A 17,922-nucleotide genomic window follows, 5' to 3' on the forward strand; every position below is an offset into this window, starting at 1 on the left:
GCCTGTAAATCCGGTTACTCGGAAGGCTGAGGCGGAAGGATCGCCGGAGCCCAGCAGGTCGAGGCTGCGGTGGCCGGGAGCGGCCACTGCACTCCAGTCTGGGTGACAGAGTGAGACTCCAACTCAAAAAACAAAACAAAACAAAACAATCAAAAAATACAAAAATAGTTCTTGCTTTATTAACCAAGTCTGACAATTATGTGCATGTTTGTGTATATTTAGAGATTTAGTCAGATAATTAAACAATAACAGCTATTATGTGACTTATACTGCATTATGTATTGTGTTGAGCACTTTAATACATAATCTCAAGAGACAGGCGGCTGGTAGGTTAGATACATTTGTTTTAAAAATTAACATTTAAAAGTAACTGGACATCAGGCTATTTCTACATTTTACAAATGAAGAAATTAAGGTCTAGGACAATTAATTGATTGATGTAAAATTTCAATAGCAAATCAAAAAAAATACTGACAATCTAGACACACAAAACAAAGATTAACCATAAAAATAAAATTTAAGATAATATCAAAATTATACAATATTAGAATTCCACGAGTAGCATATTAAGACGTTCTATAATGTTCCATACTAATGATATTATTTTTGTAGATTTATTTTTTTTTAAATAGCACCTTTTCTTGAGAAAGGAGAATTTTAATGCTACATACATCTTAGAAATTGTTTTAAGTAACTAAAATCAACAGTTGATCGCCCAGGAAAGCCACAAACTATTACAGATACCTTTATACCTCCACTGTAACTGTTTCAATAGTTTTCCTTTTAAAAAAATGGACTTTCAAACTTATTCATAACTTGTCAGTATGTTAGTATACCATTAAGAATTAACTGGCAACCCTTTTGGGTCCCCCCCTCCTGCTCTGGGAGCTTTTCTGTCCTCTGGGTAAATCCTGCTTTCAAAACAAAAAAAAAGAATTAACTCATATTTTTCAGAAAACCTCTTTGCAAAGTTTACTGATTCCTGACTTGTATCAACAACTCCATTTCAAATTTATTTTTAAAAATGGACACAATCCAAGAGATGAGGATGGTAAATAAATACATTAAAAGATATTTAATATCATTAATCATTAGGGAAATGCACATTAAAATCACAATGATTTGTCACTGCACACCTATTAGAAAGAATACAGTCTTTAAAAACTGACAATAGGAAATGCTCACACAGCCACAGAGTTATAAGACCTCTTGTGGGAATATTAAAGAAATATAAAGGGAATATATTCCCGCTGGTGGAAATGTAAAGCGATTCATCCACTAGGAAAAATAGTTTGGCAGTTTTTTAATAAAATAAAACATATACTTTACCATACATTTCAGCAATACCACTCCAAGGTATTGACCTAAGAAAATCAGAATATATGTTTACCCAGAGAACTGTGTGTGAATGTTTATAGTATTTTTATTCAAAATAGCAAAAAGCTGGAAATCCAAATTTCCATTCAGCTGCTGAGTAGTTACACAAATTGTAGAATACCCAATACAAGGGAATACCACTCAACAATCATAGGGAATAAAGGCAGAAACAAGGATGAATTACAGTAAGAGCATGCTTATGAAATGGAAATCATTTCATACTTTAAAATATATATTCGTCTTCCTTTGATCCCCAACTGCTGCTCTCCAAACAAATGTGCTCTCTTCCGCGTAAAGAAAACATACATCTGATTTTATATATGCAGAGAGACAAAAAGATAAATGTGGAAAGCCAGTAACAGTGAGTAAATCCAGGTAAAGGGTGCTCATTGCACTATTCTTTCAACTTCTTGGAACTGTAAATTTTCACTCCAGTGACCTCTCCCTCACCCACAGGTACTTCTATTCCACTCACTTATCCTGCTGCCATTCCTGGACATATTAAATGTATATAATTGTGGTGAAATTTCTGTGACTTCTCAAGCACAGCTAAACAAATTTATTTTTGCTCCTCATTCATCTCCTAAACTGGTTCTTGGAGACTATGGAATCTGTGTGAGAATCCTCCAAAATTCTCCAAGCCGGTAATTATTTATGCGACTTTGTTCAGACCCAAGACCAGGAAACAAAACATCACCACCCTCTTTTTCAAAGAATCTCCAAAATGGCTCCTAGAACACTGATATTCCAGAAAAGGAGTGGAGGGTAGTAGTGTCCACACTACCCTCCACTCCTTTACTTCCAATCTGCATAGCTTGCAAGAAGCCTAGGTTGTGATAGGTGTATTTAGGAAGAGGACCAGTCTGGCTTCCTCAGGGGAACACACTGTTGTCACAGGCGTTCTCTTTCACAAAGGTCTTGAGAAGCAGTCCTTCTCATTCTCCCTGAGTTCTCCCAAGAAGCAACCTGAGAAGGTCAAGTTGCTTTTTTTTAAACTAAAAGTACACAATGGTATTCAAACATATCTATGTCAAACAAATTAGCACAAGTGATAGAGATCCTCATTTAGAAATAGAGGGGGAGGGGTAGAGAGAGAGAAAGAAACACCAAGAGAAACATTTCCCTCCTGGTGATGTCTTGTCTAGAGTACAAGGGTTATTAATTCGCGATTTCCTCACTCTGCAAGTTACAGACTCTTACTTCCAATTTCCCTGGGGAAGTCCTATAAAAAGCTCAAATTGCTGTAGCTACTGCTAGTGATAATAATGTAAATGTTGTATCAGTGGAAAAATCTAGATAATTAAGTATTCTAATATGTACTATGTAAACATTTCGAAGGCAAGTAACAAAGAGACTCCTTCATATAACATTTCCCCTCAGACAGTTGATGAGAGAGGAGCAGAGCTTTCCTGAGCGGAAGCACTGACTGTGTTGCTGGATGCATAAAGAACAGCCAAATAAGTAATCGGACGGTGCTACAGACAAACATTTACTCTACAGCACCACAGGGTAGGTAGTATGATCTGTACATGGTGGCTTAGTTAAATAACTACAACGAGCCGGGCTCGGTGGCTCAGCCTGTAATTCTGCGCTTTGGGAGGCTGAGGGGAGTGGATTGCCTGAGCCCAAGGTTCGAGACCCGACTGGGCAACTTGGCGAGACCTCATCTCTACAATAAATCAAAAAATTAGCTGGGCGTGGTAGCGTGCGCCTGTAGTTCCAGCTCCTTGGAAGGCTGAGGCCGAAGGATCACCGGAGCCCAGCGGGTCGAGGCTGCGGTGTCCGGGAGCGGCCCCTGCCCTCCAGTCTGGGCGACAGAGTGAGACTCCGACTCAAAAAAAAAAAAAAAAAAATAGCTACCATGAACAGCACTTTGCTTCTAGTGAGACATTGCAGTGAAGCCTGTTTCTGCAATATCGTAGAACACAAAACGGGAAGCAAGTTGGAGTAGCCCTCCTGACACAAGGGAGCACAGCTATTACGAGATGAGTTGGCGGAAGGGTGCTTGAACAGGAAGTATCAGCTGAGCTTCCTGTCCTCCTTCTTTACATCAGGCTAAAGGAAAAGTGCTCTGAGAATAAAGAGCAGGAAACAGGAATCATGTTCATTCTTTCTTTGATTTTCTTCGGCAAATACTTGTCCAAGGTCAGCCTTTCTTGTAGATCCTGGGGTATAGAAAACAAGAAAAGAAGCCCTCCCCTCATGCAATCTAGCAAGGTGGCAGACCATAAAAGGATAAAACATCGTTACAAATAAGCATGTCTATAATGTATATTCAGGTCGTAATAAGTACCAAAGAGAAGACAAAAAGCAGCGTAAGGGGCTGGAAAGTGCAATGGTGGTATTTAGATAAGGGGATCAGCAAAGGCCTCTCCAGATCGTGACATCTGAGCAGAAACCTGAATGGAAGTAAGAGTGAGCCATGTCAACATTTAGGTGCTCATCTTCCAGGCAGAAGAAAGCCAAGTGCAAAGGCCCGAAGGTGGAAGCGTGCTTAGTTTGCTGAAGAACAGAAAGAAGGCTCACAAGGCTGGAGAACAGGGGATGAGGTCAGAGACAGCCTGGCTCCAGATAACGTACGTAGGGCAGGGGTCCTCAAACTACGGCCCGCGGGCCACATGTGGCCCGCCGAGGACATTTATCCGGCCCACTGGGTGTTTTGCCTCCGCTGCCGGTCCTGCCTAGCAGTTGCCGGTGCGGCCCGCAGTGCGCAAGTGTGGAATGGGCGTCGCACTCTCCGACTCCCCTGTCGCTCGACTCCTCTCAGTCTCGGATGTGATCGGCCGAGTCATGAGCTTGCCTGTGCAGAGCCTGCTGCTGCCTGAGACCGAGGTAAGAACAAGCTAGGATTTTTTTTTTTTTAAGTTAGGAGGTCTATTTTTTTTTTAATTTTGCAGTTAAAAGGGCCTTTTTTTTTTTTTTTTTTTTTTTTTTTTTTTTTGCGGTTAAGGGGTTCTTTTTTTCCTGAAGTTAGATCTATTTTTTTTTTTTTTTTGCAGATAGGGGGCGCCTTTTTTTAAAACTATGGTCCGCCCCTCCAACGGTCTGAGGGACAGTGAACTGGCCCCCTGTTTTAAAAGTTTGAGGACCCCTGATGGAGGGCCTAAAAACCATGGTAAGCGTTTGAGATGCTTTTCTGAGAATCACTTAAACGCTTCTTGCATAACGTTGCTGATGTCTTGACAGTGATGTTAGACAAAGAAGCACCGTAAACACCCAAGGAGAAAAACTGAGGGGCAACAAAAGAGGGAGAAATGGAAAAAGAGAACAAATGGAATTTAGCAAAATGGGCTCAGTCTTTAGCAGTCAGGCAGTGGGCAAGCTCGTCAGGTCCCCTTTTGGCCTGTGTCCTGAAGGGTTGTCATCATGACTTTACAAAGCCCTTTTACAGTAAGTATTTTTAAAATCCAATATATCGAAGACTTGAGGACACTGAAAGGCCGGGAAGGCACAATTTATAGATGTCCTGATACAACGTCTGCTCTGATTAAAGCAGCAGGCTCAGGCTATGAGGCATAGATTTCTACTTGCTTTTGATTCAGACTTTGGACTCTGTTTAAAAGACCCACCAGAAGTCTTCACTTAAAGCAAAATGCAAAGCACCTCCAGTAAACTAAGACTGAGCTAACAGGGTTTCCCCAGAGGCACTTCCTGTGCATCTTTGCTGGTGTTGGCGCATGTGGGGGTATGTCGCCACTAGGACTACACATGGCATCGCGTTGCAGGCAATGCATGCAGAAACCCCATGTTCACACACACATGAAAAATGTTTCCTCCCATTTTTCATAAACTGTAATTTGCTAAGTCATAAAGAAAGTCATCAGCATAGTTTTCAACGTGATGGAATATACAACATAAGAAGTTATTATCTCCCAAACGCACACTGTCTCTTTTCCCTTGGCCTTAAAGCTCCTCGTCCTCCACCCATTCTCCACAGGCCTGCAGAGGATCTTTCCAAAGTGAGAACTCGCTATGGCCATCCCCTTCCCACAACCTGTAGTGGCCCCTCGCTGATGATGGAGGTAAAGCCCCACATCTTGATCCTGGAAGCCTGAAAGAATAGCCCTCATCACAGTCTTCCTTCCTAGCTTTCCCGCCTTGCATCTTAGGCTATAGCCACACTGAACCATGTATACGTTCCCTTGTGCTCAGAGTCAGATCCCAGTTTCAGTTGCTTATTTGCTTTGTAGACATGGGCAAACTACTTATCTCTCTGATCTTCGATTCTTCAGTTAAAAAATAAAAATAATAGTATATAATTCATAGACTTTTAGGTGATTGAATGAGTAAATATATTTAGAACAATGTCCAACACATGATAAGTGCTGAGTAAATGGGAGCTATTATTACTAGTATTTGTTCATGAAATTTTCTAATTATTGTTCGCTTGGTCAAAAGGATGTCTTCCTGTCCACTCTTCTCCTGGAAAATGCCTTTTCATTCTTTAAGACCCCACACAGATGTTATCTCTTCTCTAAACTTTCTTTCACACATGAGCCACTCTCCAGTGGTAGGTATTTATTCAGGGCTCTCATGACAAGTTGAATAATGTTCTTCAACAGAATCATTCCCACTCCATTGACTAATTAGTAATGCACAGGTTTGTCTTTCTGTTGTATCTGAGTTCTTCGAAGGCAAGATCTGTCTTTCTCATTTTGTGTCTCCTGAAACCCCAGTGTAGGACCTGGTGCATAGACGGCTCTCAACAAATGTTTCTGTTCAATCAAATGTTCAATCAATAAATATGTAAAGACACAGACATCTTTCAAAAACATTTCCAGTGTTACTAAGAAAGAACTCCAAACAGTTGATGAATACTACTGGCACAGACTTAGTAGATTTAGCTAATGAACTAGGACTAAGTTGCATAATACAGTAAGTGTGCCTAGAATTATGAGAAACTCAGGTAAACTATATATAATGTTCATTGTTTTATTTTTATTTTTCTCAGGTGGGGTTTATCACAGATTTGTCTTGCCAAGTGTAAGTTTCTTTAGAATATAAACTATGGTTTTAAATATATTTGAATTCAAATATTAAGCACAAAAGTACACATTTCATAACTTTGTTAAAGTTAGGAAAGGTTTCCAAGATATAGGTAAAACTACACGGAGAAAAGGAAGAAAAATACAAGTCTCTTTTCTCCAACTAATTTCTAATTATAAGAATATTGTTCCCTTTGAAGGATGCACAGACAGATAGTGGGTGGTGCGCACCAATACATTTGCTATTCCAGCATAGCAAGAAGGTGTGCAGTGCGTCCAGGATGTCAAGATCATCACCGGCAGCTTTCTTCAGAGCATCGTGCTGCTGACGGCGAGCTGATGATGGTGGCTGGAACACCAGCAAAGGAGAGAAGGTTGAAAGAGCTGGACCACTGTGGGGCAAGCATCAGGCAAGAACAGGCAGGCCATACTGGTCAGACGGGATAAGTGTAAGTGTGCTTCAGAAGTTGTCGCCTCTGATGGGGGTTAGGGATAAATGCCCTGACTGAGAACTCTGGCAGTAATCCCCCTATTCAGTAATATGAAACATTCCATTGACACTTTGCAACCTATGACATATATATATATACATATATATATATATATATATATATATATATATTTTTTTTTTTTTTTTTTTTTAAATTTCCTCACACTATCTAACAATAAGTATAGTATCCAATTTAGGGTTTCAAAATTCAAAAAAGAATTTGGAAATTTGGAATGGTGGTTAAGAGTCAAAATAGCAATGGAGTAGAAATAGTTGGAAACAGAGTAGCAATTCAGAATGCTTTTTATATTTGCAACATGTAATACCAAAAGGAACATCAATTTGGGCTGTACCTATACCCTGAACGAAACTTAAATGAGACAAAAATATGTGAACATTCTAGTAAAAAACTTAAAATATAGTAGCTATTGGAATGTTTTCTTTTCTTGCTCATAGACGTGCTCAGTTATATACACTGAGTGGCTAAAAAAAGAAAACTCTGGGACCAGGTAATAATGCTCTTCAGATCCATACAGATTCTTATAAGTCTTTTAAAAAATACCCACTGAGGGAGAAAAACAGATGATACATTATATATTAACAATATAATCAGGAGAGAGAACTTGCCAATACTTGGCCTATGAAGTAGTAAGATTGTGTGAACAAAGTGAGATTGTAGAAGTGTTTTCTCTAGAGTCTTAAAATATGGGCAGATTCCCATACATCAAAGATGGAGTGACTGTGATCCTGCCCAAGAGTAAAAGGAAGTAAGGAGTTGATCACCCAAATTCCTCCCAGATTTGAGACTGTGTAAACACTCTGATCAGTGACAACACTCTGGATATCTACTTTTCCTCAGACATTTTGAAAATAATCCCAGAGTCAGAATCTTACCAATATTTCTTAAATCTTCTGTCATTAGCCCACACTTCATAACTTGGATTTTCAAAACCAGAACTACACATTCATTTGACTCAAGTATGAAATCTGCAAATAACTAAAAATTTTTTTAAACTGCTTGGTGGGTTTAGACATAAACTGCAGTCTGTTCATTGTTTACCTTCATCATGAAAATTACTTTAATTTCAACACGGGAATCAAAACAATCCAATCTTCTTAAAAGAAGCCTACTGTCTACTGTAAAGTAATAACATGTTTTTAGAGACTTCTAAGTGCATGTCTTGGAATCTCGAACTTAAATGCATGGGTTGGAAAATGCCATTCATTGATTGTGAAAGGTTGGTTACATTTTATTATGACAAAGAGGCAGAAATAAAGTACTTATGCTCTTATATCCTCATGTAACTATTTCATGAGGAAAAAAGCACATAATTGTTAGGATTTTAAAAGCCATTAAAATATATAAGATACATCAAAAAGATTTTCATTACATTTGATGAAAATAAATTTGAAAAATAATAAGCGTATAGTCAGATAAAACATTAGAAATAAATGTAAATACAGATTTCATCATGAGCTGGAAAACTGATGGAACTTTACCAAGAAACGTAAGCAGGAGAATGTGTGAGTTGGAAGGAGGAAAAGGTAGAAATGAATCACAGTCATAACTAAAGCTGTTTTATAAATTTAATGATTGATGAATTCTCTAAACCTATATAGCAGAACATTATATCAAAGTCACGTATGTTCTTTTTTGGCAATTGTAGAGAATTTTGTTCTAACTCACCTAAAAGAAGATCATCTTGTTAGCATAAGTAACCTCAGTTATCATTTAATTGTTCTTTTTGGAAACTGCTGCAAGAAAATTTGTATAATGCATGAGTAAAACTGGATTTTAATCATTTAAAATTTGAGTTCTTTTGAAAAGAAAAATAATACAGTATTTACATCTCTATGTTCCTAGCACATGAAAAACTTATTGTAAGAAAAAGAAAGGTCACATTATTATATTCAGGAAGCAATACTCTACATTAAGGAAAATATTACCAAGATTTTAAGAAGACTTATCATTATCTAAAAATTAGTTATCTAAAATTAAATATCTTTTTGGTCAAAATAAAATGCTTCACTATTAACTCAAGTAGTAAAACACATCCATTTATTTATTAACTGTGCATTTTCTATATATGTTCCTTTTATGAGAATCAATTAACAATACATCTAAGCATCTTCCCCTCTTCAGTTATACTATTTAGCAAACTATTTGGAAATACACATGCATTAGGGATGAAATAAAGCCTGAGAGAGGACTTCTTCAAATCAGTATGTCCTTATATATAAACCTCCTCTTTCTACAAATGCTACCACCATTGGTAGGTTTTGAAAAACTAATCACATGTGTTCTACAAGTAATAGATTGCAATTAAATTAAAAAATTTAATACATCAAGTCTATGAGCAAAGAAATTCTCCAGTAGAACAATCATATGGACAATAGTCCATTGTCAGAAAACAGGAATAAACATATCATACTTATCAGGAAAAGCAAGTGTTGGCTAGCCATGTGGTGTCCATCAAAGGCAACCTACATCTTTCTAGGGGTAACTTTAACTTGCCAATGTACCATGCAGGAGATTAGGGAGATAAACATTTTAGATAAGTAGAAACTAACCAGTGTGAGGGTAATTTTCAAAAATCAAGTCGTCTCAGTTTATAATGTTGGTTGGCAACCCAGCATGCAGTCACAGAATCACTGTTAGAATTGGTTTTAAGAGATATGAGCTTCCTTTATTCCTATGGTTCCTAGTAAATAAAACTGAAGTACAGAGACCCAATTTTGAAAGGTACCTTATTATAAGTATATATATTCGTCAAAGAAATCTGAAGTGGCCTAGCTTTTACAGGAAAAAGTGATCCAATTTTACTGTGTTTTCTCTTGCATTTTCTTATTGCAATGGCTTAAGGAGGCTATTTACATTCTTTGTAAACATATATATTAAAGGTAGCAGGCCTAGTGCAGTTTTTATAGAGAGTTCTTAGCTTTATTTACTTGACATTCCCAAAATATCTGTGAATGTTAAAGTACTTTAAGGGAAAAAAAGGCTTTTAAAGACAAAAACAATTTGGAATCATAAATAAAAGTAATTACCAGTGCAATTTCAGAAGTGGGAACTTAGTTTTCCCTTTCCTTAAGTAGTGTAAAGATAAAAGTCAGAAAATCAAAAATTCACTGGTTTATATACTATAAACATGGCAATACAATAAACTAAGTTTGGCTTTATGCATTGTCTTAAGAAATAAATTAGAGCTAAAATTAAAATACATATTCATGTCCTCAAAACATCTTGAAGAATCAGCAGTCACAAAACAGAAAAGTCACCTCTCGTCTCAACAGAGATTAAACAAAAGCCTGACTTTTAAAACTCTCATATTCCTCTATTTACCTATAATTAGCTCTGTATTTTTTATAAGCAGAAATGTTACGCCTCTCTACAGTCAGAGGCACATTTTATCTGGAAACTGCCAGTAGCACAATGCTAATTCAGCACCCTGTGCATTTATGTATTCTTCAGCGAACCTGGTCTCCATTCATTTCACACTTGCGATATGCCTTAGGAGCAAAACTCAAACATGCCATTTTCCACACTGCTCGATCACCACTGCTAAGGCAAGAATCAGAAAAGCACAGTAGGCACCTCCAAGTCCCGTCTTACCATGTATGAGCCACAGTGAAGCGGCGTCGCTGCCGAATGCTTTTATTCACCAGCAACTTTCTGAAAAAGCATGGTGAGTTCCTCGGTGAACTGCGTGGAGAGATTTTGGGAGATGTGGGTCTGTTTCCTGGCAGTCTCGGCAGCTCAAGTTCTAAGTGCATTTGCTCCTTGAAAGTCTTTATGCAAACCTCGGATTCAGAAGCAGTAAGTTCCTTGGAAGAGTCTTTTGCTGTCATGTCTTGTGAGGAGTGCTAGCTTTCACCATCCAAAACAAAAACCTCAAACATAGCCCGGACACTGCTGCAGGTCAGGAGGCTGATAAGTCTGCAAACTCTTTGCAGTTTAATTTAGGGAGCTGGAACTCCAACGTATGAGCTGCTTACCGCAAGAACAGCATACTGGAAGAATGGCAAGTCGGGCTGTCACAAGGAGCTTTATCAGGCTGGCTTTGCCTCTGAAAATGCGCCAAAGTGCTTCCAGTGTCAGTAGCCTCCTTGTGGATGAGGTTTGTCTGCAAGCTACACACTGACACTCACTGAATTCATTCAGCTGAATATATCAACTCATGAAATATTCATAAGGGCTTCCGATAAATCCTTTACATGTTTTAAAAACAAAATCTTATCAGACAAGCTGCATTCACTAACGGATAGTAAGCAAAACCTAGTCACCTAGTCCCTTGTTTTGTTTGCATAAAGAACAGAACCAGAATCCATCCAGCATGTGTAATATTTAAAGTCTTCATTCAGAATTATCTTGCTCTGTAATGCATACAACAGTAACTCCACCTACCAACCGCTATTGGCCCAGGATTATTTAAACAACTGCACTCTGTTTCCCCCTCATCACTTGTCACAGAATTTGTGAGGCTACTGTCCTCGTCGCAGTAAAAACTGATGAAATCAGGGTTTGTCAAAACGTCTAGCTAAAGCAGCCTTTTGAATTCCATTTCTGAATGAAAGAGCTGATTTGCTGAAGTTTTCTTCCTGCCTTCCTTCTCCAGAAGACCCCAAACAGCATCAATATAAAAAATGTCAGTGAGCAGGAAAACATTGGATTTGGTTCATCCCCCCAAGGAATTTAAAGCCCAATCTTTATTCCAATAAACATTACCCTCATTCTTCTGCTTAAGCTCATTGTTCAAGGGTTGCCCACAGCAGTCGCTGTATGTTGGATGCAAAGCCACTTCTGACAGCAAAGCTCTTCCAATCTGAAATGGAGGTAACAACCGGGAAAAACGAACACTCCCAGTTGAAGTGCAGAGTCCACAGCCAAGCAATAGGCATGGTCTGTGTGCATGCAGGTAGGGGTACAAGATACCATATGCTTGTGTGTGGTATATGTATCTGAGAGTGCTTGTGTGTGCACTTTGTTCACTAAGATGCAAGAAAGACACATACGGGCAGGGGAGTCCAAAAGATTTCTCAGTCCAAAAGTAGATCATGGTACCCTGACATTTAGATACATGCTGGAATGCAGCTTCTGTACTTTAAAAAGGGCACATGGAATTAAAAAGAATAGTGTGGCATTTAAGTTTTTGTATGTTGTAAAAAGTCTATACCAGCAATGATTGTCACCAGGGCCAGCCTGATCTCAAACAAATTTGACAAAGCAGAACCAGGGCTAGTCAGTGATAGTGACAGAAAAGGAATAATTCCCAGTAAGACTTCAGTAAAAAAGGGAGACATATATTTTTCCACTAGGATGTGAGGTTGTCCACCTTATAAAATTATTCATGTATGTCAGATACTCTGGCTAAAAATGTGCTGAATATCTAAAGGGCTAAATAAGAACAGAATAACTCTGATGTGTAGGAGCAAGTTGATTCCACACCAGCCCTTGGGGAAGTGGTTCAAATATAATAAAAAGGTTTAAACCACTAGTTTACAGATACTACCCTGGCAAGCATATAAATATTTCAATAATTAATGAAAATATATTGTGAGCAAAAGTATAGTCATGGGATTTTAGTCTTGCCCTGAATCCTAATAATCACCTTGTTCAGCTTCTCAGTCCAAAAACAAGGCAGCAGAGCTAGAGAACTTAAGTGACTTGCTGAATGTCATTGGCAGTTGGTTTTCGAGTTCAAACTAAAACCCAGGCATTCTGATTCCCAACTGAGTGCTCTTTAATTAAATTATAACACTTTGGCCGGGCATGGTGGCTCAAGTCTGTAGTTCCAGCACTTTGGGAGGCTGAGACAAGAGGATAGCCTGAGCCCAAGAGTTTGAGACCAGTCTGGACAACATGGCAAGATCTCATCTCTACAAAAAAAAAAAAAAATAGCCAGGCCTGGAATAGCACCTATAGTTCTGGATACTTGAAAGGCTGAGGCAGAAGGATCGCCTGAGCCCAGCAGGTCGACACTGGGGTGGCCATGAGTGTGCCACTGCACTGCAGCCTGGGTGATGGAGTGAGACTCCAACCCCCCCCAAAATGAGGATGCGTGATTTTGCCATTACTCAGAGTGACATATTAGCAAAAACTAAAATAGTAATTCAAAGTCACAAAATATATTTCTTATATTTACTTTACAAAGCTGCCAAAATATAGTAAGCATTTTAGGAATTTCTTCCTGAAAATATGATGACAAATTTCACAGCCCAGATTTAGCTGTATGTAAACTGTAGTTCAGATAAGTTGACATAAACTTACCTAAAGCAGTGTAACAGTGCTATTATAATCACTTTACAAATCTTATTGCCAATTTATGCGACATCCTGTGGATTTCACATTACTCCTTTCACCTTATTGACTGTGACAGCCAAGATTCCAATTAAAGAGATTTCGAGAATCATCCTATGAAATGAAGTTCTCAAAAATATGCAAGTCTGTTAACTCTACCTACTCTAGAAAGAATTTAGGAATACCAAAGAGAGGCAATTGAAATACAAAATTTAAAAGATAATCAGACCTTTTTAAAGTCTGAATTTCTTATTTCTGAGAAAAAAAATGTATGTTTACAGGCAAATGCATAAAAGTTTTTTTATTCTAGAGTCAAAATGCCAAAAAAAAAAATAGAGACAATGTGTCAATTATCAAAATCGAAGATGAGTTTTGAAAGTAGTAAACAAGAGATGCTATCTAAGAAAAAGTAAACAAAAGCACAGTAAAAGCAAATACTCTATTTCAGCAAAGAATACTATTTTTAGAGGGTTGGCAAGGAGAACAGGAAAGACAGCAACAGAGTATATGTACCTTGTCCAATGCCTAGGAAGGAACTAATGAATAAAATGAAAACTTTTCTGTTCATATATAATCTTTAGCCCTTGACACTTGAAAAGAAGAAATGAAAATTCTCGATCAACTTATCATTGTACAGATATTTGCCCCTGGGAAATATTTGAGAATTCCAATTATAGCTATGGCTCAATTTTAAATAATGAAATTTCTGATAAATATCCTATCAAAGCAATAAGAATCAAGAATTTCCTACAATTTCAAAGTACAAGACAATAAAAGTGAAAAAAATCAATAAAAAAGAATTTGCTACAATAAAATACCATTAGAGGATTTGTATATAGTTATACAGCCAAAAACAATTGAATAATGCATTACTTGTAAGTATTATGGAATGGAAACATTTTTACTTTCATCATATTAATAACAAAAGCAATTAATTTCAACAAAGAAAATTGTATGTGAGTATAATAACATTGGTTAAAGTGTTTTTAAAAACTGACATTCTTGTAATAAAATTATTTTGGATGAAAATAATTATATTCTTTTTATATCCAATATTCTCCAGACTTTAAAAATTGTCCTGGAATAAATTTTCTCTGAGTGACCCCTTTTCAATGGACTGTTATAAAACTAAAATATTTTAAAGGTACAAAACTATAGTTTCTGCACAATAATATTTTATCTAACACAACACTGAATTCAAAATAACATGGCTCCCATTTACTATAAATGAAAATTTGGATATTTGAGATGACAGTTTATTTAGAAGCTTTATAAAAGAGAGATGTAAGACTATCAATATCAGCCGTTGAATTATTTGTGATTATATCTTTATTTCACTATCCAGATTCTTCTTTCTAAAACAACACACCATGTGGGCATAGTCATTAGACTCTATTCAATTAAAAAGACACAAGTTCTCTTCTTTCAGTCAAAGATAAGATAATAAGTGAGTATGCAAGAGCATGAACAAACAACCATTCCTCTTCAACAGTATATGCTGTTATACAACAGTATGTAACAGTAAAATACTATTATACACAACTATGTCACCCCAAATTGCAACTTCTCCCAATTTTTGTATTTCAGCTTTAAGAAATGAAACTAGAGAATTATTCTAACAGGACTGAAAAAAGATAACATTCAACTGAATGAAAGTGACTCTCTATCCTGGAAAACACAGTTATTAACTGACCGCTCTTAAGAATAAAGAAACTATACAGATGTAACTTACATTTATGGCACACCTACTGCCAGAAAAGGTAGTAAGCATTTCTAATAAGTTCTTTTACTTGATCCTTATAAATGTATCCCGCAAATACTGTTGAATTTCCTTATTTGACTTCCCGATGGCATCAAATATAAGATCCTTCAGGGTTTGGCTGAATCTTATTCAATATTGCATTTCTGAAATGGGGTACAGAGTATGGCACAAAGTAGTTATTTGATAAATATTTGTATACTCAATGCTCATTATTTTGTCCACTTTCAGACAAGAACATCAAAATTGCATAGGTATTAAAGACTTAATCTGATATTAGGCAAGATGGCGACGGGGCAGCTCGATCTGTGAGATTCTCCACCGAGGAGAACACAAAGAGACTCTGGTTCTCTCCCCGGAGGCTGCAGATCCCATCGTCGGCAGCCTGCTCTTCACACAGAGCTTGGCCGTAGACTTCGCTGAGGCATCACCGCGGTCTGGGCAGCTACTGTGGCTGCTGCTACTGTGGCTGCTGCTGCTGCCGCCGCCCAGGCAGCCATTCCACATCACACTGTCAGTGCCTGAGGGGAGCTGCAACCGCTGCCACCAAGGTAGCCATTACACATCACACAGCCTGTGCCTGAGGTGATCCACAACTTCAGACCTTGAAGCCCCTGCGAGCAAGTTCTGCTGAGGTCTCCTACCACCGAGACCTCCTGGCAGGCCATGAGTCTCCTCCCATGTGCCTTGAGGCAACATCTCCCTCCCCTTAGGGGCGGCCAGCAGCTGAGATAAAGACCATCTGGAGTGAGGGATAACACCACCTGGTGGCGATTCAAGGTAACAACACCGGAAGGGGAAAAATGGAAGCCTGACAGACAACCGGCCAGATCTGACAGATCTGAGTGGTGAAAAGGGCAGTCGTGAACTGAGTGATGATCTGAACTGCGTTTCACAACAGACCAGGGGCAACTGATCCTAACTGTGAATAAATTTACCAGCCTGAAAAGACAGCTAGAAAGCAGAATTGAAAGGACATTCAACTTAAACGAAAACTCTCAGCTTGATTGGTTCTGTTAGTCTATTGACTTGATTCCATTCCTTCTGTTTTGTCCTCCCCTCCTTTTTTTTCCCTCCTTCTTTTCCCTTCTTTTCTTCCCTCTGTAAATCATATCTTTGTATAGAGGAATAGCACACCAATAAGGAAGTTGGTAAGCTTGTATGTTAGTAACATTGTATGTTTTAGTTTTTTTGTATGGGAGTTGGTTACTTTGTAGCCGTGGTCTATTGTTCTTATGTTTCAATTTTTGTCTCTCTCTCCATTTGTTGGTACACTCCTCTATTTTCACCCTTACTCCTCTCTCTCTCCACCACCCTTTTCCTCCCACTGCCGGCTCCATTCTATTCCAGCTGTTTCATTTTATTTCAGGGAGTAAACCTACAACCCCAATGCATGGACAGATTCCAAGGCAGTGGGAAGTGGGTTTTAGATTATTCATACACCTGTCAGCAGATACCAGGACCTGCAGACAGATTTTGAATCACAGCACCCCCTTAAGAAAATCTCAAAAGTGCATAAAGGACCACCCCAACCTAGAATTGAAAAAAGTAAGAGGAAATACATAAAGAAGAATAGGAGATTGAACAAATAGAAGTAAAAACAACCCCTCCACCCCTGAATAACATAATTAAAGAAGATGGTGATGTGGAGAGAAGGAAAAAGTAGTGAAAGGGAAACAACAACAACAACAAAAAAGCACAAATGAAGAAAAACCAAAAGAAGAATATAGGTCTCACACAGATGCCTGGGAGGTCAGACACTGAGAAAACAGACTTTGGAACACAAACAATGAAGAGCCTCCAGAATGACTGGTCACATGAAACAAACCCAGACATCAAGACATTAATAGAGAGAATAAAAAAAAAATTGAGGAGAGACAAGAGGAAAATAGGAAGGAGCTGATGTCAAAAACAACAACAGTAAAGAATACTGTGATGGAAATAAATAACAAACTAATAAGCATGGAAAGCAGAATTAGCCAAGCAGAAGAAAGAATCTCAGAGCTCGAAGCAAAACATAGAACAAACCCAAACTGTCAAAAACATGGAAAAGAAGCTCAAAAAGACTGAACAAAACCTTCAAGAAATGAATGATTACTTCAAGAGACCGAACCTAAGAGTAATTGGCCTTCCTGAGGCAGAGAGAGAAACAGAGGCCACACTGGAACAAACATTTCATGAAATCATTCAAGAAAACTTCCCTCATCTCATCAGTGATGCAAAAATTCAAACACAAGAGATTCAGAGAACCCCTGCAAGACAACAAACGAGAAGACCAACTCCCAGACACATAATAATTCGCCTAAACAAAGTAACTATGAAAGGAAAAATCCTAAAGGCAGCAAGAGAAAAAGGCCAGACTACCTACCAGGGAAAATCAATTAGAATAGCAGCAGATTTATCAACAGAAACCCTTCAGGCCAGGAGAGCCTGGAGCCCTATCTTCAAAGTTCTAAAAGAGAAACAATTTCAACCAAGAATAACCTACCCAGCCAAACTAAGCTTCATAAATGAGGCAGAATTGAAATCTTTTCCAGACATCCAATCCCTACGAACCTACGCCGCTACCAGGCCACCTCTACAAGAAACACTTAAGAAAGTACAGAACACAGAAGAAAAAGAAAAAAGAACAACACATTCTTCACAAGAGTACAGGCAAAAGATTAAAAACACACATGAACCAACTCCAAAACCCAAAGAAAGACAACAAATAAACAGGAACAACTCTGTAAGAACCTTATGACAGGGATCAACTCTTGCATTTCAATTATTAGCCTAAATGTGAACGGACTAAATGCACCACTGAAAAGACATAGATTGGCAAAATGGATAAAATATCATCAGGCAACAATCTATTGCCTTCAAGAGACTCACCTCACTAGAAAGGACATCCACAGACTCAAAGTAAGAGGATGGGAAACAAACTTCCAGGCGAACGGAATACAAAAGAAAGCGAGGAGTAGCCATCTTAATTTCAGACAAAATACCCTTCAAACTATTAAAATCAAAAAAA

At 38.1% G+C, this 17,922-nt stretch overlaps 1 protein-coding gene across 2 annotated transcripts in view; it reads right to left on the minus strand.

Moving 5' to 3' along the window:
- PDE4B (phosphodiesterase 4B) overlaps nucleotides 1-17,922 on the minus strand; it is a 607,742-nt gene that overhangs the window by 386,244 nt on the left and 203,576 nt on the right. Inside the window, exon 1 of one of the 2 annotated variants that reach the window (XM_008058935.2) lies at nucleotides 10,466-11,541. The exons of the other annotated variant lie outside the window; for it this stretch is intronic. Within the exon in view, the coding sequence (XP_008057126.1) occupies nucleotides 10,466-10,701 (236 nt within the window). The 5' untranslated portion in view covers nucleotides 10,702-11,541. Of the gene's footprint in view, nucleotides 1-10,465; nucleotides 11,542-17,922 lie in introns of those variants that run through there. 2 annotated transcript variants of the gene reach the window in all.

This window comes from Carlito syrichta, unplaced genomic scaffold, assembly GCF_000164805.1.
Source record: "Carlito syrichta isolate Samal-C Ts95f unplaced genomic scaffold, Tarsius_syrichta-2.0.1 Scaffold303653, whole genome shotgun sequence".
Lineage (NCBI taxonomy): Eukaryota > Metazoa > Chordata > Mammalia > Primates > Tarsiidae > Carlito > Carlito syrichta.